The 21,494-nt window shown below is 41.7% G+C and overlaps 2 protein-coding genes across 4 annotated transcripts in view; one reads left to right on the plus strand and one right to left on the minus strand.

Annotated features, from left to right (window-relative positions):
* The first annotated feature begins 2,510 nt into the window (after positions 1-2,510).
* On the plus strand, positions 2,511-6,071 carry LOC122669843 (protein TRANSPORT INHIBITOR RESPONSE 1-like). Of its 3 annotated transcripts, none has more exons than XR_006334086.1 (4): positions 2,511-3,032; positions 4,279-4,771; positions 4,890-5,739; positions 5,831-6,071. XR_006334086.1 is itself a non-coding variant. In XM_043866713.1 (3 exons), the coding sequence occupies exons 1-3, from the start codon at positions 2,578-2,580 to the stop codon at positions 5,685-5,687; spliced, it is 1,746 nt and encodes a 581-aa protein (XP_043722648.1). In that variant the 5' UTR covers positions 2,511-2,577; the 3' UTR covers positions 5,688-6,071. The 3 variants fall into 3 exon arrangements, 1 of the variants encoding a protein (XP_043722648.1); XR_006334087.1 differs by having other exon boundaries at positions 5,842-6,071; XM_043866713.1 differs by having other exon boundaries at positions 4,890-6,071.
* Positions 6,072-8,029: 1,958 nt separating this feature from the next.
* Positions 8,030-21,494, minus strand: part of LOC122669842 (protein HASTY 1) — an 85,960-nt gene continuing 72,495 nt past the window's right edge. The window contains exon 22 of the mRNA XM_043866712.1: positions 8,030-8,239. Within this exon, the coding sequence (XP_043722647.1) occupies positions 8,160-8,239 (80 nt within the window). The 3' untranslated portion in view covers positions 8,030-8,159. The remainder of the gene's footprint in view (positions 8,240-21,494) is intronic.

Raw genomic sequence — 21,494 nt, forward strand, 5'->3', positions numbered from 1 at the left:
GCTGAGGCATCACTTCAAGTACTTGTTCTCTCTACTTTGCCTCTAATTTACCAGTGGTCAGTAGTTGTACACCACACCACCAATGGCCAAAGTACAACACCCCCCTCACGTCTCCCCTTGGGTAGATATACCCAGGCGTGCTCAGCTATTGGCCCTACGTGGCCTTTTTTTAAGAAGACTACAAAATTAACTACATACTTCTATAGAAATAGGGGCTACGACCTTATGAGGCATTGCATCTACCAACGGTCAAGATCCTCCTTCTTGCATCACTTCTATCTCGACCGTCCGTACTCCTAACGCCTCCGTCTTCGGACATAAAACTGACACCTTTCCTATCCATCCATCCATACTGTCAACTCATCCCACACCTTGTCCTCCTTTTACCGATTGTACAAAAATACCCCTTTCATTCCTACTCAATACGAAATTAACCTGTGGGGTCTTTTCGTAATTAAATCAATAATCGGTCAATCCAACTGTTTCGGTCTTCTGACTTCTGAGACATACGAGCATGGTTCGTAATCTTGGACTCGGTCCCCCGATCGGTCTTGGAATCGGCCAATATCGATCAAAAAAATAATAAAAATTTAAAAAGTCAAAAAGATTATTAGAAGTGTTAGACATATTGGAAGCCAAATCATGAATTATAAATGGAAAAAATTCAAAAAGAAATTGGTAAAAAAACATTAAAAATTCAACCCTTCCACACGTATCGGATCCTACCGATTCTCCTAATTCTGTGACTGATCCAATGACTCGTTCAAGAATCGTTCGGATCTTGGGATCAATCATGGCCGATACTAATCTAATCTTGAGATTACGAACCATGCATTAAATAGTGTCTTAACTCTTTAACCCATTTCAAGGGTGTCAATGTTCAGACAAAACAAGTAGGAAAACATTGGTTCAACCGGAAAAAACCAAATGTACCCATAATTATTTGGTTTTGGATTGGGATTTATAAAAGATTTTTTTATTCTCTCAAGTGTGGTACATTGCCCAGTGCACCATATTTGAGCATCCTACGGTAGACATGAGACTGAGATGATGAACATTAAAGGTGCATTGCCGAGTGCGCTGTCGGATGCACAAGTGAGGTGCATTGGGCAATGCACTGCACTTAGGAGGATAAAGATCCTTTATAAAATCAATATAAACTGATATCAAACCAGACCTACCAAATGCATCGAATGAAATAGAAAGTCGAATCGAATTGACAAAAATCGAGACGTGACAAAAATCAAGACGAGACTGAAATAACCCAACAAAAAACGAAAAACATGGAAACTCTTCGGATCGGATCAAGGCCAATTTTATCCTAATGACAAAAATTCGAAAACTTTCTTAATGATTTGGCTTTGGATTGGTCCAATACCAGATCAAAATTGATTCGGTTCAATTGAAATCGAACCAAAACCAATTGACACCTTTTATTATTTAATTCCGGATTGGGGTCTCCTGCTGCGCGCGATTTTCCCAACTGCCTTGTTACACAAATACAGTAAGATGCACAATGACCACCTTACCCCTGTGCTCAGTAGGGTAGTGGACGATCCGGATCCTTTAATTTCACTTGAAGAGTGTATACCTATTATATTTTTTTTTTGTTTTTTGTTTTGAATCTACGGTCCACTTTAGAGAAAAGACAACGCTCGGGCCCTGCCCAAGAATTCTGCCACGTGTTTAATGCCAAGAAGTCCTTCTCAGCTCATGGAGTATTCCACTGTACATATGAGCATCTATAAACTGATTCTATAGGTTCTACAACTGGTGGCCCACCTTAAACAAGATTGATCGCATGATGCGAATCAAAAAGAAAGGTTCACGTTTAGACAGGAGCAGTGGTCCCACTTAAAAGCTAAGATCGACCACGTGATGGGGAATATTCACTTCATACCTTTCTGTTTCGAGCGCTTTACACCTTAGATTGTCGTTTTCCGGACGAGAAATTAAAAGATTCCCGATATGGAATATCGATATTATCAAATTATCGTATCGGTATAACGATACGGTTCTCTACAATCTGTATAGTAAATACATCTATTTTCTTTTTTATTTTTGCGGCTGCGCTTCGACGCAAACGGATAAGGACATTCTTTCCCGTAGACCTTACCGTAAATCCAACGGCTAAAATACACTTTAAGAAGCATCTGAGGTTCTGAGCCGTCGATGATACCACCTCAAATAAGTTAACCCTGGTTAAGATTTAACCCAACCAAACACAGAATAAAACGTCGTCGCCCGGAACTATATCCTTATTAGTCTACCCCTCTGTCTCTCTCTCTCTCTCTCTCTCTCTCGTGTAACTCAGCTGAGCGATCTGAGGTTGAGCTCGTTAATGGAGTCTCTGATCTAAGTTTTCGTTCTCTGGCGAAACCAGGAATCCAAGTTTTGAGCTGAGCTGATGATCTGTAATCGTACTTTTAGGGAATCTTCAAGTCTGCTGTGAGACATTTGCTCTGGTTTCTCAGATCTACTTCTCTCTTGGCCAGTGAAATCAAAAAGCTGTTCTCAGAGCTAATTATCTGATAGTGAGTTTTAGAAGCAGTCGAAGGTCTGGTAAACCAAGTATCAATGGCGTATTCATTTCCTGAAGAGGTTCTAGAGCATGTTTTCTCTTTTATTCATTCCTATAAGGACCGAAATGCCATTTCTCTTGTCTGCAAGTCCTGGTATGATATTGAACGGTGGTGCAGGCGTCGGATCTTCATCGGAAACTGTTATGCTGTGACTCCGAGGATTACAATAAGACGGTTTCCTGAGCTCCGATCTGTGTCATTGAAAGGAAAACCTCATTTTGCTGATTACAATCTTGTGCCACACAAATGGGGAGCTAATTTGTACCCTTGGGTGGCAGCCATGGCTCAAGCCTATCCTTGGTTAGAAGAGCTGAGGCTGAAGCGTATGGTGGTAACGGATGATACTTTGGAAATGATTTCTCATTCGTTTAAGAACTTTAAGGTTTTGGTCCTCTCGTCCTGTGAAGGTTTCACTACTCACGGACTCGCCGCCATTGCTGCCAATTGCAGGTTTTTTTCCTTTCTTTTTATTCTCGCAGTATCTTGTATCTTTGGGGAATTTCTCTAAGGACATTTTTTTTCTTCTTTCAGAATAGGCTAAATTGAAGCCTTAGCTGTTTGTTAGTTCTTGTTCTTATTAACGGTCAATGCGTGAAAGATTTGAATTTTCCATCTTGATAGTTCTTGTTCTTATTGTGTGATACTGGTGGTGATTTTGTGCACTTTTTTTTTTTTTTTTTTGTTAACATAGGTTGAAGTGGATCCCAGTTGTGATTGTGATTTTAGCTTGCTTAGTGCTTACGGTTTTAATTCGTGAAAGATTTGAACTTTATTTGCTTTTGCGAATTCTGATTCTTCTTTTTGGCATGTAGAATGGGAATCTATTGTTCTGAAGTTACAGATAGCGTTTTCGGTTTTCCCTCTTTATTTCTCAGAGATCTGGAGAGTAGTCGAGCGTCTGCATGACCCATGTGGGTAATCTAGCGAGGATCATTCGGTTGCTTTATACTTTTGTTATGGCTTTTATGTGGAGGGGTTTTTTTTTTCCCGGATTTTGAATGGTTGCTTTCGCCAATGTGGGTTCTTTCCGATTCCTGGATTCCTTTCTCTTCTTTATTACTCTGATTATGTAGTAAGTTTTTCACTATTTAGGTTTTCCTGTGGTGCAACCGTATTTGGTACTTCTATAGCGAATGCCAAAATCTTAGACTGGAGAATAATAAGTTTCATTTTATAAACCATAAGTTTCACTACAATGGTTGTACTCAAAATTCACAATACGGTGTTGCAGTTCCATTGACTTCCATCTCATTTCCTAGTTACTATTGTTCACGTTTTGTGGTAGGTTGGATTTGGTAGCAAAATAGTTCAATTCCTCTTTTCTTTTCTTTGTTTGTTATTCCTTTTAGTACTCCATCTGCTCTTTTTGATCTTCTTCCGATGCCCTTCCCTTTCTTAAATAGGTAGATTGGGTTCTATAACTATCCCCTATTCGAATGGTCAAATGAAAGGCCTAGACACGTGAAGTTAAAAATTCCATTACTTGACATCACTTACCCATAAAATCTAGCTCTGTAAATTATAATTTTTTGAATGGTGTTGATTTTACATTTCTTTATCATTCAAATTTCATAAGTTGGATTTGGCCAAAAAATTGTTCCACTGCGTTTCTTTTTATTTTTGCTGCTGTTAAGTTGTTAATTCTTCCATATAATGGTCTTAAATCTGTTCTCTGTTATCCGTTTTGTGAATGCAGGAATCTGAGAGAGTTAGACTTGCAGGAGACTGAAGTGGATGATCCGAGTGGAAATTGGCTCAGCCATTTCCCTGAGTCATGTACGTCACTGGTTTCCCTTAACTTTACACGCCTGGAGGGGGAGGTCAGCTTCTCTGCACTGGAGCGTCTAGTAGGAAGGTGCACCAACTTGAGGACCCTTCGGCTAAACCAAGCTGTGCCCCTTGACAAGCTTGCCAACCTCCTCTGCCGGGCACCTCAGCTGGTTGATCTTGGTACAGGGATCTACTCAGGTGAGGTCCGCCCTGAACTCTACTCAAAGCTCGTGAGTGCCTTTGCAGGCTGCAAGGAGCTTAAAAACCTCTCTGGGCTATGGGAAGTGGTCCCTGCTTATCTTCCAGCTATCTACCCTGTTTGTCCTGGACTCACATCATTGAACTTGAGCTATGCTACCATCCAAAGCGTGGATCTCATCAAGCTTGTTAGCCAGTGTCAGAATCTGCAGCAGTTGTGGGTATGTCCTGAGTGATTCTGTGTAAGCTAATTGTCATTCTTTTTTTTTATTTCACATTCAACATGTGAGGTTTGTGTACCTTTTTTGGTTGTTGACGTAAATTAGGACAAAACTACAGGTACTGGATTACATTGAAGACAGTGGCCTTGATGCTCTTGCAGCATCTTGCAAGGATCTGCGGGAACTGAGAGTATTTCCTTCAGACCCGTATGGTGCAGAGCAGAATGTCTCACTAACGGAACAGGGCCTTGTCTCCGTTTCTGAGGGTTGTCCCAAGCTTCATTCGGTGCTCTACTTCTGCCGCCAAATGTCCAATGCTGCCCTATTTACCATTGCTAGAAACCGTCCCAACATGACTCGTTTCCGTCTATGCATTCTTGAGCCTCATACCCCCGATTACCTTACTCTACAGCCCCTTGATGTGGGCTTTGGTGCTATTGTGGAGCACTGCAAGAATCTCCGGCGCCTTTCACTCTCTGGTCTCCTCACAGATCGAGTATTTGAGTACATTGGCACTCATGCTAAGAAGCTTCGGATGCTGTCAGTGGCCTTTGCTGGGGATAGTGACTTGGGACTCCATCATGTGCTGTCCGGGTGTAAGAGCCTCCGGAAGCTGGAGATTCGGGACTGCCCCTTTGGTGACAAGGCTCTCTTGGCCAATGCATCAAAGCTGGAGACAATGCGATCCCTTTGGATGTCTTCATGCTCTGTTAGTTTTGGAGCTTGTAAGCTGTTGGGTCAAAAGATGCAAAGGCTCAATGTAGAGGTTATTGATGAGAGCGGACCACCGGATTCAAGCCCAGATGACTGTCCTGTCGAAAGGCTTTATGCTTATCGATCAGTTGCAGGGCCTAGATTCGACAGGCCAACCTTTGTTTGGACAGTGGATGAGAACTCTGCCATGAGGCTTTCTTAGTTGATTCATCATTCTAGGGAGGATTGTGCATCTGGGACTAGGAGAGTTTGAGGTAAGAGCATTACTTACTTTTTCTTGTTTTGTATTTTGTCTTCTGCAGCTTAATACGACTGCATTGGTACTGAATGTTAACATTGGAACAGAATCATTGAAGGGTACATAAGATGTCAGGAGCTGGGAGCCATTTGTTTTATTAGCTGGCTGGTACAGAAAGTAAGAAATTAGGGGAGGGGGCTCAAATTGGTGGGTAATAAAGAGATCAAGCACTTGTTATAACATCTATGTGAAAGAGAGTAAGCTGATTCTCAGCATAAATGTACACATGATGGCATTTGCAGCAAAAATATTGTACCTTTTATTTATTATTAGATGGATTTCACTCTATACACAGCTTGGCCTGTTCTAATTGCTGAGAGAATAAGGTCAAGTTGTAGAAAATAACGATGGATACTTTCCTACCAAAAGTTTTTTTTTTGTTACTTATAATGTTCAATTATTGCTTATTCTGGACTCAATCCGTGGATGATACCAAAGTTATCACTCAAAACTTTTAGATGATCATATAATCATCGTTGGGGCTTTTTTACCACCCCATCCTCTACAACCCCCCCCCCCCCCCCCCCCCCAATTAAAACTTTTAGCATTGATTTAGATGTTCGTTTCTCTCCCTGTGCTTCTCTTTTTTTTTTGGTGGTTGGGGGGGAGGGGGGTTGTTGGTGGTTGGGTTTGTTTGGTGTTAGATAATTAGTTCTCTGACTTCTTTCTTGACTTTTGTATCGTTGGAAGGTCTTTTTGGAACTCAAATTTTTGTTTTCAGTGTTGCGTGTGCGTGTTAATGTGCATGTTTTTTGCAAGTGGGTAGCAGATGGGGTTGGTACAGATTCTCCATGGACATTGATCTCGTAAATTGGCATATCTTGACAGACGTCTATGGGAATATTTGGTTTGACTGTTTATGATGTTCGGCAACCATGAGATATATATGAGAATTATTTTCCCCCCTTTGGAGTTTGGACCAGCAAATGTCTCTGTGACCGGTCATAGATTCAGCTTCAGATCTAATTGATGAGTTCCCTTTTATAATCTGTCCTCAAGACTCGAGTCAGCTTCTATAGTTAATTTCAGGAGGCTGTGTAAAGATGGATCAGGCAAGCCTCGGAAAGATTCAAATAGTCTGGCTGAACCCAGTTGGGGAGCTTCCAGCCCAGAAACTTGATATATGATAGAAGGGGGTTTCAGTGAATGTACGTTGTGTTTACTGTTTAGGTTAGGCAGAAATCTTTCTTAAAAAGATATTCCTTTAGATATAAGAAGAAGATTAGGTGGCAACGGTTTTGATTAGGGGCTTTCTATCCATGGGATTTTTTATTATATTTTGTTTAAGATTGGAAAGTTCATTATAGCCTTCAAAAACTGACGAGTCTGGTAGAAAGATACAGAGAATACAGTCATGATCGAGTTGTTGGATTATTGTAGAGATCATCCGAAAGTAGGGTCCAATTTGATGATGTTATAAATGTGTTATTTTGATTGTTCAAAAGAATAATTACCAGATACAAAGGAATGGATCTTCTTGCTACCAATGTGGGCTTTGAGTGTTTTCTACCTACATTGGAATATAACGTGGCAAATCCTTCTCATCCAAATAGTGGACTCTTGATGGGCAAGTTTTATGCATGGCTGACTTGTAGCCTAGTGGTTCATCTGTATTGCACTTCTGCGTTCAAAAGAAATATGAATATTTTTTTTACGGGAAAGAGGTCGCACCAGACATGTTGCCATGTCTGCCCCTGCTCTGTGACACGGTTGCACAAAATGACTGTTGTACCTCATGGAACCCCGAAAATGACAAGGGATGCAACAGTCATTCTGTGCACCCCTGTATCAAGGAGCAGGAGCAGGGTATATAATGCAACCGGATTGCATTCTTTCTCCCATTTCTTATAATTCCTCTCAATAAACAAAGGATGTTGAAAGTTGTTCTTTTTCTGTCCCCTCCCCCCCCCCCCCCCCCAAAAAAAAAAAACCCAAAATCTCTGCCCATTTTTGAGATTCTTAAACCTTGGTTACGTGGAGTAAAAAAAAGTTTGGGTGGGGGTAGGCTGGAAGCCTTCATTTTCTACTCGTGGAATTCCTGTTCAACTATTTTAAATCATAGGCTGCAAGCAACTACTACATTGAAACTATTGGTTGCTACCAGCCACAACATTGGACCCCGGCCGCAGTTTTGTACAGTTAATTATACAAATTTTCCCAACACTATGCTATCTTCTCATTTTGGGGGTTCTTTTTTTTTTTGTTAGGGGGGGGGGGGGGGGGAGGGAGGGAACAGTGGTGTTTGGTATGGGGTCCTTGCGGAAGTGAAATGATTTACACAATTTTGCTATTCTTAAGGAAAGCCAAGATCTTCCCTTCGTAGTAAAATTCCATCACTGTACACTCATCATGCGAACATAAACACTGGAAAGCTGGTTACGTAATCGCTGCCAATCCCACAACATCATCTTCCTCTGTGCTGACTTCAGGACCGGCAACTGAACCACGAGTCCTTGCTGGAAAGCACGAAGATCAAGTCAATTGTGATTCAAAGCTTTACACAAAAAACTCAAGCCTACAAATAATAGCAACATCTTCAATGGAAATGCACTCTACATTACTTGCTATGCAAGCCTGTGGTTTTACCTTTTTTTTAAAAAAAAAACAGGTTTTACCAAATTTTAAGTTGTGGATGACAGATGCACTCTACATCACTTACTATTCAAGCAATCTTGGATTTTTTACATATCAAAATAAATGAATATATTACCGCACTTTTTGTTTTTAGCAATGTTTTACCATATAAAGATATATGGAATTTATAAATTTGAGAAAACCCTAGCATTTAAAAGTTGAAAATTGCACTTACTGCCGAAAATCCAGTTTTTGTTCTTGAACTGGGAAGTTGACTTTTTATCTTTTTGGAATTTCATTTTTTTAACTACTTTTATTGGATTCAAATAGGAGGTATTTGCTTATTTATGAGTAATATCTTAAATAAATGGAAACATATACTTAAATAATATAAATAAAAGATTGTATACAAAAAATCAGATAAAAAACCATTTATGGGCCTCGAACCACCACCTTGAGTTGGCTGGGAAAATCCCTGGTTTCGATCATATCTCAGTTTTTGGCTTGTTGAAACCGAGTTTTAGAACCTTAATTGTTTTTCCCAACTCTTCTCTATTTGGTTTACTCCCACGAGTGTTTGGTTGTATATGTTTTGTTCACAACCTTTGCCCTAGTCTCGATAAAATATCCCCACATGCTACCAAGTGTGCATTTCTTGGATATGCTCGCACTTAGAAGGGTTATTAGTGCTATGATCCTATTACGCGTCAGCATCTTGTCGGTGCTGATGTTACCTTTGTTGAAAACAACAACAACAAACAACTGAGCCTTATCCCAACTTAATGGGGTCGGCTACATGGATCCAAACAAAACAAAATAGAGAAAACAAAGATATACTAAAAAGGACAAATGAAAAATGAGGAATAAAAAGGAAGATGAAAGATAGTAGGAAGAAAAAGGAACAACTCAATACGTCAGGATAATCTCAGCTAAATGGGGTCAGCGACATGGATCCTTGCCCTCTAATAGGCTCTGTCCGAGGCCATATTTGGGACCAAACCTAGATTATGCATGTTCTTCCTCACCACTTCTCCTATGGTCATTTTAGATCTGCCCTTAGCTCTTTTAGCCCCTTCAATCGGAATCATATCACTCCTCCTTACTGGGGCGTCCCTTGGTTTCCGTTGAATATGACCATACCACCTTAAACGACTCTCTCGGAGCTTGCCATTGATCGGGGCAACTCCCAAGTCCGCTCTTATATGTTCATTACGTACTTTATCCTTACTTGTTTTTCCATACATCCAACGTAACATCATCATCTCAGCTACACAAAACTTATCAATATGACACTTCTTAACTGCCCAACATTCTACCCATACATCATAGTCGGGCGAACAACAGTCCTATAGAACTTTCCTTTAAGTTTTGAAGGAATACGTCGGTCACACAGCACTCCCGACGCACCTCTCTACTTCATCCAACCCACTTTAATTCTCTGTGTAACATCATTCTCTATGTTACCTTCTTTACTTTTTATTGATCCCAGATATATAAAATAGTCACTTTACGGTATCTCTCTTTCCTCAATTCGTACCATATTAGTATCTCTCAAGGTGTGACTAAAATTACACATCATATACTCCGTTTTCGTTCGACTAATCTTAAATCCTCTTGTTTCCAAAGTTGACCTCCAGAGCTCTTAGTGTTAATCCCTTCTTTTGTCTCATCCACCAAAATGATATCATCAGCAAAGAGCATACACCATGGAACCACGTCTTGAATGCTCTTAGTTATATCATCCATGATAAGTGCAAAAAGGTAAGGGCTTAAGGCTGAGCCCTGATGTAATCCAATCGTAATTCCCTTGCCCTGACCTCCCACAGATCTCACTCTAGTCACCACGCCGTCATACATATCTTTAATGACATCCACATATTTACTTGACACCCCCCTCTTCACTAGAACATGTTGGATTAGATCTCTAGGGACTCAGTCATAGGCTTTTTCTTGGTCGATGAAGACCATATGGAGATCCTTCTTACCATCTCTATATCTTTCCATAAGCCTCCTCAATAAGTAGATAGCTTCAGTCGTAGATCTACCTAGCATAAAGCCAAAATGGTTCATCGAGATGAGAGTCTCTCTTCTCAACCGGGCTTCAATAACCTTCTCCCAAAATTTCGTTGTGTGACTCAGTAGTTTTATGCTTCTGTAGTTATTGCAGCTTTGGATATCATCTTTATTTTTATAGACCAGGACTACAATACTTCTCCCCATTCATCTGGCATCTTCCTTGTGGTCATAACCCTGTTAAACAGTTTGGTTAGCCAATAAACCGCGCAACCTCCTAAGGTTTTCCACACTTCTATTGGGATCTCATCTGGGCCTGTTGTCTTACCTACTTTCATCTTTCTTAGGGCTTCTTTAACGTCTGCCACACTAATCTTTCTTACATATATATGATGTGTGGTATCATAACGAATAGAGTACTCGTCTAGGTCAATTCTACTCGACCTATCTCCATTTAGTAGGTCATAAATATATTCGTCCCATCTCTTTACAATGTCCTCATCCCTTACTAACACTCTCCCTTCATCATCCTTGATACACCGCACCTGGTCGAAATCTCTACTCTTCCTTTCTCTCATCTTAGCTATCTTATAAATAGCCTTTTCCCCTTCTTTTGTGTTTAAGTTGATATTGAAATCCTCATATTTCTTCGCCCTAGCCATCCCCACAATCTTCCTAGCTTCTTTTCTAGCATCATAATTCTTCATTTTATCCTCTGTTACCTTTGTTGAAACTACACCATATTTCTCCACTGAGAGTCATCAGATTGATATAGATCTTCTTATCCCTTTATCTGTTCCTCCACTTATTTCTCTTACTGACTCTCTCACTAGTTCTCCACCTAAGCAATTGCAGGTTTACAAGCGCCGCCCAAGTTGATTTCAACAGCCCTAACTAATCCTTCATTACTGCCCTCTACTTATCCTGTTTCTAAATTTGATATTGTGTCTCAAATCTTCCACCTTTACTTCACAACTTTGTTTTGTCTTTATCTAGTGTCTGTGCCTACTAAGTACCAGGAAGCATTGTCCCATCCTGGTCGGAAAAATGTTATGGATGTAGAAATGGATGCTTTGTTGGATTGTTAGAAATGATCTATTAATGGCTTACCCCCAGGAAAGGAGCTTGGGAGGTGTCGTTGGGTGTACACAGTTAAATACCCACCAGATGGTTTAGTTGAGCGGCTGAAAGCTCGTTTGGTTACCAAAGGATATACTTAGACATGTGGCATCAACTATTTTGAGACTCTCTAGTGGCGTCGACTATTTTGACTCTCTCTCCCCCAGTGGCTCACCTTAATTTTGTTCGTTTTCTTATCTCCTTGGTTGTTAATCTTGATTGGCCTTGTTTGAGCTAGATATAAAAAAATGTTTTTCTTTATAATGATCTTGAGGAGAAGGTGTGTATGGAGCAACCTCTTGGGTATGTTGCTCAAGGGGAGAATGCATCCAAAAAATGTAATCACAATGCTATTTATAGGCTGAAAAGTCTCTTTGTACCTGGTTTGATTTAGTGTAAAGTTATTGGTGTCAGTTCACTTAGTGCTTCTCTGATCACTCTATATTTGTTTGTCGTCATGGGGACAAGGTCATCATTCTTGTTGAGTAAGTTGATGATATTATCATTTCTAGTAATGACTCTTTTGGCATTGAAGTGTTAAGGCATATCTACACCGGCCTTTCAAATGAAGGAATTAGGGATGCTCAAATATTTATTGGGAATTGAAGTTGTTCGTTGCAAGAAGGGTGTCAGTTTGTCTCAACGGAAGTATGTGCTTGAACTTCTGTCTGAGACTAGCATGTTAGGATGTCATGGAAGAAGAACTCGATTTCGCAGCCTACAGAGACGAGATATGGGTAGACTTTAAATTCGACCTGGAATCGCTCAGTTTCACATGGTTTAGACACTGTTTCGACCATATTTCGGTAATTTCATAAGTTTTGACCTGAAAACCTATATAAATTTACTTATCCCCAACGAAATTTGAGGACACCTGGCTAGAAACAAGGACAAAAACTTTTTTTGGGGTGAATAAGAAATTCATTACCAAGCAGGAAAAAAGAATTACAGTGCCCTTAAAGGGGAGCAGCAAAACAAAAAATAAGAAAGGCCCTTAGCCTCAGCTTGGCGGGCCAGGGGAAACAAGGGAGACAGAGGAGAGGCCCCAGGAGACAACAATAAGCCTGTTCCTGGGGGTGTCAGGACAAAAAGGAGGGGCTGACGATAACTTCGTCGTAATATCAAAGGAAATGGAATCCCAAATATGCTGGTAAGATCTAGAATTGGAGGTCCATTTCCTAATATTGCGCTCCATCCAAATGTGGTTCAAAGTAGCACAAAAAGCAAACTTCCCAACAGTATCACATAAAGAGCGGCCAACAAAGGTCATGTCGATCCAAATCCATTCCCTGGAGAAAGGCAGAATTCTTCTAGGGGTTGGCCAACATTTAAGTAAGATGCCTTTCCAGATCACTGCTGCAGTGGGGCACTCAAAGAAGAGGTGATCCGTGTCTTCCGTATTGTTCTAGCAGAGGCAACAAGAGGGGGAGACCGGGATGTGGCGATGTCGGAGAAAGGCTTGAGTTGGGAGACAATTGTTGAAGATCCTCCAAACTGTAAAGCAGTGTCTAGGGATGTGGTGCTTGAACCAAAGCAGTTTTCTCCAAGTGGCTAGAGGACCCTTGTGCCGAATGATGTCCCAGGCAGATTTGGAGGAGAAGAGAGAAGGATTGTTTGCCAACTAGTTTACACAGTCCTGGCTGCCTAAAGGCCTTCTAATGATGGAGGAGAGGTCATTCCAGATGGTGGCTAGGTCTGGAGAGGAAGTAGGAGGGGGGGCCAGCCGGACTGATCTAGAATGTCAGCCACCAAAGAGAGTCTGTGGAGGCCAGAAGCATAAATGGTCTGAGGAGTAATCAGAGGTAGCTAGTGATCCAGCCAAAGATAGGAAGAGAGACCATCCCCAATCTGAGATTTGATGACATGGCTAACCAAGTGACGAGAATCTAAGATTTTGTGCCAAATCCAATAAGAGTCAGCCGACAGGGATGCTGTCCAAATGGAATCATGTCGAAGGTACCCCGAGTATATCCAGTCCACCCAGATGCTCTTTTGCTGTGAAGCAATCTTCTAGATTAACTTGCAAATACCAGCCAAGTTCACTTCTTTAATTCTTCTGATGCCCAAGCCTCCTTCATTCTTCGGCAGACACATTGCAGCCCAGGGAAGAAGGTGAAGGAATCTGGAAGTATCATTACCCTTCCAAAGAAAAGAAGCCAAAAGAGATTCCAAGGACTTTATAGTAGCTTGAGGCAACCCGTAGATTCTAGACCAGTAGATATAAGAAGACTCCAGGACTGATCTGATAAGAACCAACCTGCCTGCATAAGAGAGAAGCTTGCCTTTCCATAACTGAAGCCTTTTACGAATGAGATCAAGCATAGGGGTGCAGTGATGAGCTGAAAGCCTAGCAGGGATCAAAGGAAGCCCCAAATACTTAACAAGCAAGTGACCTTCTTGGAATCCAAATCTGCCAAGTAAAGAAGCTTTATCCGTCTCAAAAACCCCTGCAAAGAATATGAGAGACTTTGAAGGGTTAATGCGAAGGCCCGAAATCACATGGAAGCGCTGCAAGCATATCATAATAGTCTCCAGAGAAGCAATGGAAGCCTTTGAGAAGATCATTAGGTCATCCGCGAAGGCCAAGTGAGATAGATTGAGAGCTTTACACTTAGGCATCGGCGCAATCAGCAGTTGATTAGTGCAAATCTGGATATCCCTGGAGAGAGCTTCCAAAGCCAAAGTGAACAGATAGCGAGACAGAGGGCAGCCTTGCCTAATTCCCACAGAGGCATCGAAGTAACCTGCCGGGCTGCCATTAACAAGCATAGAAAACTTTGGGGAAGAGATGCAAGCCTGAATCCAGTTGACAAAGATACAAGGAAACCCCATCTTGGTCATCACCTGACTTATGAAGTCCCACCTTAAAGAATCAAAGGCTTTGTGGATGTCAATCTTCAAGAGAATAGCAGGGGAATGGTTTTTCCTCTCAAAGCCTCTGACAATGTCATGGCAAATAAGGGTGTTGTCTGAGATGTGTCTTCCAGGGATGAAAGCAGATTGATTGTCACTGACAAGAATATCTACCATGCTTTTGAGCCGCCGAGCAAGGATCTTGGCAATAAATTTGTACAGAAGGTTGCAGAGAGCAATGGGCCTGAAATCATTCATAGCAGATGCACCATCCTTTTTGGGGATGAGGCATAGAAAAGTGTGATTGATACCTTTGACCTGATAGGGGTTGTAGAAGAAGCTAACAATAACAACAATAAGATCTAGCTTGATGATGTCCCAGGCTGCTAAAAAGAACCCCATACTGAATCCATCCGGGCTAGGAGCACCCGGCACCTTGAGAGAGTGTATAGCAGCCACAATCTCATCCTCATTAGGAATGGAGCTCAAAGAGTCAAGGAGAGCCGAGGGGATGAATTTGTTGAGCAGGCCATTCGGGATGGGAGGAGAAGCCAACTAAGAGGTGGTGAAGAGACCCTTGAAGTGCTGAACAGCCAAGTCTTTGATATCTTTAACAGTGGAGACAATAGAACCATCCTGGGCTGTAAGATGAACAATGGAGTTTGCATTAACTTTGGCCTTCAGAGATCTGTGAAAATAAGCAGAATTAGAGTCCCCCAGATCAAGCCACTTGATTCTAGATTTCTGCTTCCAAAAGCTCTCTTCTCGAGCTAATAAGGAAGACAGCTCAAGAGAAGTAGCTTTTTCTTCATTTGCTAAAGCACCATTACAATGATCCGATTGCAGCCGAATCTGAATAGAGCCAAGTCTGTCCTTGCAATCCAAAACCTGCTGAGATATGTTGCCAAAAGTGGTGGAATTCCAGTCCTTGAGGGCTGCCTTGACATTTTTTAGCTTTTTGGAAAAAGTAATGAGAGGGGAGGAGAAAGCATTAACAGGTTTTTCCCAAGCTTGAAGAACTGTGGATAAAAAAGAAGGGTGAGAAGCCCACATGTCAAAGTATTTAAAAGGTTTTGGGCCAAAGGAAGGAAAGGGCTGAATGGCTAGAGAGATGGGGGAGTGGTCTGAAATGTCTGGACTGTCAAAATTGGCATGAGAAGAAGGGAAGGCTGAAAGCCATTCCTCATTGACCAAAACCCTGTCAAGTTTACAAGAGATTCTATTTGAACCTGTTCTTTTGTTGCACCAAGTTAGAGGGAACCCAGTCCATCTTAGATCATTTACCCCAATATCTTCAATACACTCATTGAAGGAGTTGATTGCTTCCAAATCCAAGTGATCACCTCCCATCTTTTCATGACTGAATCTAATCACATTAAAATCACCACCCAAGCCCCAGGGAAGGTGGCCAATCTGCCTAGCAAGGCAAACAAGATCGGACCACAGGGGAAGTCTCGAAGCATGACTATTGTGAGCATAAACCATAGTGAAGAAGAAGGAAAAGTGACCCAGGCAGTCAGAGAAAGAAAGATGAACAAATTGGGAGGAAGAAGACAGGAGAGATAATGAGATTTTTGAAGGGTCCCAAAGAATCCAGATTCTACCATTTGGGTGATGAGTGTAGTTAGAGAGGAAAGACCAGCCAGGAGCTAGAGAATGCAGAATTTTGGCATGGTTGGGTTCTTTGATATGAGTTTCTAGGAGACAGCAGAAGTTGGCCTGAGACTGGCGCAACTTAGAGCGAACAGTAGCTTGCTTAGAAGGGGAGTTCAAGCCCCTAGTGTTCCAAATGAAATCTTGGATCATTTGGAAAGGGAGGGAAGAGGCAACAATGGCTCATAGAGCCTGGACAGAACTGATCTCGAATGGGTTTCACTTCGAAGGCGACGCCGGTAGGAGCGGTGGAGGGGGGAAGCAGGAGTGTTTAACGGCACAAGAGGACAAGGAGAAAGGGTGGAAATGTCGGGCGTAGAAGACGGAGCATCAGGTGGGTTGAGATTTGCGGGTTGTAAAGAGACCCGCGAACCCAAGGGAGAAGGGGGAGGTTCACTTAAGTTAAAGGGGCGAAGCCGAGAGTCAGAGTGGTTCAAGCCCAAAGATAGATTATGACCAGGGGGGACCACAAGAGGGTCAAAGGAGCCAAAAGGTGAGGGGCCCACAAAGGGAGGGCATAAAGTATTCTTTGTTGACAGAGGCAAAGGAGCCTCAACGGTACCTTGAGTCGAAGGCGCAGGCAAAGAGCCAGTCGCAGGAGCAGAGCGATTCGCCATACCTGACGACAATGGAGCAGCTGCAGAGCCTGGAGAGCCAAGAGAGCCAAGAAAGGAAGGTTCAAGGGCAGATTCCTGCGACATCCTCGATCTGCTTCTGGACATAACATCGAAATGGATTTTTTCGGGGCACAAGAAAGGGCCAGAATCATTTGCACCATCGTCGTCAGCAGCAAGGACACTGAATCTGTTTAGGTCAGAGGAGAAAGCCTGCTGGCTCGGTTGAAGCAACTGGCCTTTCCCTTTCCGGCGAGAATTCCGATGACGGAGTCTGCTCCTTGTTCTTCCCCGAGAAGGCGATCGTAAGATGCTAACAGCCAGTTGAGAACTTTGCACCACTCCGACGGCAGAGTGAAGAGGTTCAGACGTCGGAGGCCTTCCAACAATGGCAGAGGGAAGAGATCCAGACATCAGTCCTTCGACAGCAACAGCAGGGCATTTGTCGCTCCTACGACAGTAGCAGGGGCATTCTTCTCGCCTTCGACAGCAACAGGAGTTGGATTGCAGAGGTGAGAGCCGTGGCCAAAGGTCTTGCAAACTTCACAATGAGGAGGCTTCCATTCATAGTGGAGCTCTTGTTCAAAAGAGAAATCTTCACCCTCCTTGGCCGTGATAAAGGAAGGAAGGGGTTCAGCGGCCGAGACCTCGACGCAAATACGAGCGTAAGCTAGTCTGTCTTTTTGTCTAGTTCTCACATCAGAGAAGAGAGGGGTGCCCAAGACTGAGCCAACCAAACTGATGCCATCAGTGCACCAATAGTGCAGGGGGAGCCTCGGGAGAGTAACCCAGAGGGGGATGGAGGTAGGATCGACTCGCCGGAGAAGGAGATGACTGTGCCATTGGCGCAAGAAGAGAGGTTTCTTACCAACAAGCCAGGGTCCACCCTCAAGAGCACGGGTCTTATCAGATTTAGCAGAGAATTTGAAGATAAAGAAACCGTTATCCAGAAGAAAGGAATCCATGGAGCCATGCGGCCTCCATTGCTTAGAGAGGGACAACTTCACAGTGTGGAAAGGAGGTCTGGAACCAAGGAAGTGACCAACTAGGCAGTTCTCCCACAGCTTTGCTTCTGTGGCAAGAAGATCAGGCGAGCAGAGGGCAACTTTGGAGGAGCCATCAGATGTAGGAGTAACGAAATGCAAAGGGAGGCCCTCAAGCAAAGAACCAGCCACCGAAGCAACCAGAGAACTCCAAGAAGCAGGCTGAGGGGATAAGGGAATAGCAGGAGGGGAGGAAGGCATGGAAGAAGAGGACGGCATGTGAGAGGGAGGTTAGGAGGTCAGGACAGCAGGTTTGGCCGGAGCTGGAGAAGATAACTCAATCATTTTCTCCATATCGAGGGGTGGCATATTAATGTAAGACTAGACCAGAATAGTTCTAATCCCAGGCAGGATCAAAAGAATATCTCCAAAGAACAAGAAAGAGAGCAATGGAAACAAAAATCATATGAGGGAACCAAGAGCCACATGTTATTTGCTGATAATATGGATTTTCGGTGATAAATGAAATTTTCAACTTTCTACTGCTGGGGTTTTCTCAAATATAAAAATTCCACAAATCTTAATATGTAAAAACATTGCTAAAAATCAAGGACAGAAACTTATTTATGCCAAATGTGATTTAAGTAAGATATTATTAATAAATAAGAAAATACCCCCCTATTTGAATCCAATGAAATAGTTTAAGAAATCAAATTCTACAAGGATAAAAAGTCAATCCCCAGTTCAATAACAAAAACTGGATTTTCGGTGATAAATGAAATTTTCAACTTTCTACTGCTGGGGTTTTTCTCAAATATAAAAATTCCATAAATCTTAATATGATAAAACATTGCTAAAAATCAAAAGAGTTTTGATATCTAAATTTTTTTTTCATTCAGAGCGATTTTGACAGAATTTGCGCACACCAAATAAGGTTTGACCTGAACATAACTCCTTCAATATAAATCAGATTTAAGTAACCTTAGATTTGCTGTAAAGCTTTCCAACAAAGCTTTCAAACAAATCCAAGATTGCTTAATCTGATTTATATTGAAAGAGTTATGTTCCGATCAAAACTTATTCGATACCATGTCCAAGAAGAATATACACTATCAAACTTGGGTCAAAACCACAAGCATTATTTTGAGTGTTCTCTATGTGAAACTAATGCATGGATTGGGTTCAAAATGTCAAAAATGGGGAGCACAACAAGAATCATGGCAAAAAAAAAAAAAAAAAAAAAAAAAAACTTCTGGGACTCGAAACCAAGGTTTCAAGTTGGCCTGCAGAAAGTACCAGGTTTTGACCAATATGGTCAAAACCTGGGAAATCTCGATTTATGGCTGGTCGAAACCATTGTCAGAACCAAGTTCTTGATCATAGTGGGTTGTAAGCCTGTTGATAACCCGATTGATCCTAATCTAAAGCTTGGGTAGGGTAATGACAAAGATTTTGTACATTAATATCAGTACAGAAGATTGGTAGGAAAATTTATTTATCTTATTGATACTCGTCCCGATATTTCCTTTGTTGTTGGAGTTATTAGTCAATTTATAGAGAATCCTAAATAGGCTCACTGGAATGCTATAGCATTTTGTGATATCTTAAAGGTGCTCCCAGGAACTGTTGACGATCACAAGTCAACTACTAGATATTGCACATTTGTTGGTGGTAATCTTCTGAATTGGAGTAATAAGCAGACTATTGTGGCTTGGTCGAGTACAGAGGCCGAGTATAGAGCTATGGCACATACCACAGCGGAGCTGATGTGTTTGAAATCTCTTATTCAAGAATTGGGTTTTCGGTCACTTAACCCATGTCACTAAACCCATGGAAATGAATTGTGACAATCAGGCTGCTATTTATATTGCTAGTAATCCAGTGTTCCATGAACGGACAAAGCCTACAAAAGACAATTGTTACATTGTGCGGAATACTGTTATGCAGAAACAGATTTCCACTCCATTTGTTACTTCCAGCAATCAACTCGGTGATATATTAACTAAGGCATTGTTCAAGCCTGCTTTCATTAGTGGTTGCCCAAGCTGGGCATGGGATCTTTATGCTCCAGCTTGAGGGGGAGTGTTAAGCGTTGCGTTTAGTGTTATTAAGTGTTACCACTATTCTAAGGGTATATTTGGTAGTACATAGTTATTTATGGGTAGAGTTGTAATTAGTTTACATAAGCTATGCCCCTCATTGTAATTGCACTAAATTCAGTCTTGGTTAGACTCTCCCGTTTTCTCTTCTTCTCTCCACTCTTCGTTTACTCTTCTCTTTCTTTGCTGATACTTTGAGTTTTGATATTATAAGTTTATTACACTGGTTTCCTTCTTGAAATAGGAAACTGAGTACTCAGAAAAATTAACAGAATCGATAGAAGGAAATTAAAGGGTTCAAATCAGTAATCAAATAATAAATTGACATAGCGATTAACATTAGTCTGAATCCTTAAAACAGTAAACTGAATTGAGTAAAGCAGAATTCTAACCAACAAATAGTCATCAAGTATGGCAGAACAGAACAAAAGAAGACAAGAAACAGGTAATTGCAGATCTAGAAAGTTCAGAACTCACCTGTTTTGAGAGAGAGAGAGAGAGAGAGAGAGAACCAATCAGGAATCAACCTGATTGCAGGGTTGGAATCCACCAAAGACCCATTTCTGAATCAACAGAAGTGACACTCAGAATCCACGAGCAAAAACTTACTCTTGAATCCCACAAGAGTAGGGTCTGAAATCCACAGAACCAGCAAGCAACAAAGGCCTTATTTCTTAAATTCGTGTGCCTGAATAGCTGGCTACAATAATATACATAGGCTCTCAAAATATGACTTCTAACATGACTAGAAATAGCCTAAACCAATAAATAATCAAACTAGCAAAAATTGACCAATAAAATACTTAAAATAACTGTAAAACTGCCTCAACTCCCCCCCCCCCCCCAATTCCCCCAATTGACCAGCTGTACTTGGAGGTCCTAACTCAACTAAGGACTCTAACAAGATAAAGAAAACCAAATCATAACAGGACTGGATTTATAGAGACCTAATCCAGCCTGAACTAGGACAAGTAAACGTAGTCAAAATTGGAAAGAAAATGAAACTGAACTCTACTTAAATAGAACTCCGTGGTAGACTAGGAATAGGATTCCCACTGAGACTACGATTTCTATAGAAACTAAGAATTATTTTTTTGGTGTCAATTGCCTAGGCCTTAAAAATATTATTGGAGAACCAAATTTAAGATGATATCTTAGCAAAAACATAGCAGCAAATGATATAAATTGACCAAAATAAGAGAATACAAATAGCACCACAAACTACGGAGATTGTTCTTAATAGACTTTTTGAAGAGGAGATGGTTTTCTTTGGATGAAAAAAAAAATTCATTACCAAAGGAGACAAAAAAAAAAAAAGGGGGGGGTGAGAGAGCATACAAACGCAAACCAAATACAAGGCCCTGCCAACAAAAGAGAAGGCAAGGGCCTGCAAAATACAAGGGGGACAGCCCCAAACAATTACATCACACTAAAAAGGAAAAACCTGGGCCACAACAAAGAAATCGAACCCAGCCTCGACAAAGTGCGGTAATCCATAAGTAAAAGGATCCAAAGTGCCATGATAGAGAGCATGGCCTCTGATATCCATGCTTAGAGGCATAATCTTCTCGGTGCTGAACAGGGAATAGGCTATGTAGGGCAGTTTCTTTAGATAAGGAGGGGAGCTAGAACCGCGCCGATGGTAAACACAAAGGGGAGGATGGGGGACAATAGTCGGATGAAGGTGATCGGGAAGGGCCAAGGGCTGGGGCACAGTAGGGGTTAACCCTACATCAGTGGGGTGGGTCATAGAAGGGTAGGCCAAGTTAGAAGGGTCAGAGGAAGAGGACAATGGGCCGAAAG

This window comes from Telopea speciosissima, chromosome 7, assembly GCF_018873765.1.
Source record: "Telopea speciosissima isolate NSW1024214 ecotype Mountain lineage chromosome 7, Tspe_v1, whole genome shotgun sequence".
NCBI lineage: Eukaryota > Viridiplantae > Streptophyta > Magnoliopsida > Proteales > Proteaceae > Telopea > Telopea speciosissima.

Excerpts from the sequence above, each read along its gene's own strand:
- LOC122669843 (XM_043866713.1), top strand. The coding sequence starts at position 2,578 with ATGGCGTATTCATTTCCTGAAGAGGTTCTAGAGCATGTTTTCTCTTTT. Across the intron at positions 3,033-4,278 it reads GCCATTGCTGCCAATTGCAG|GAATCTGAGAGAGTTAGACT; the intron begins GTTTTTTTCCTT and ends TTGTGAATGCAG. Across the intron at positions 4,772-4,889 it reads AGAATCTGCAGCAGTTGTGG|GTACTGGATTACATTGAAGA; the intron begins GTATGTCCTGAG and ends ACAAAACTACAG.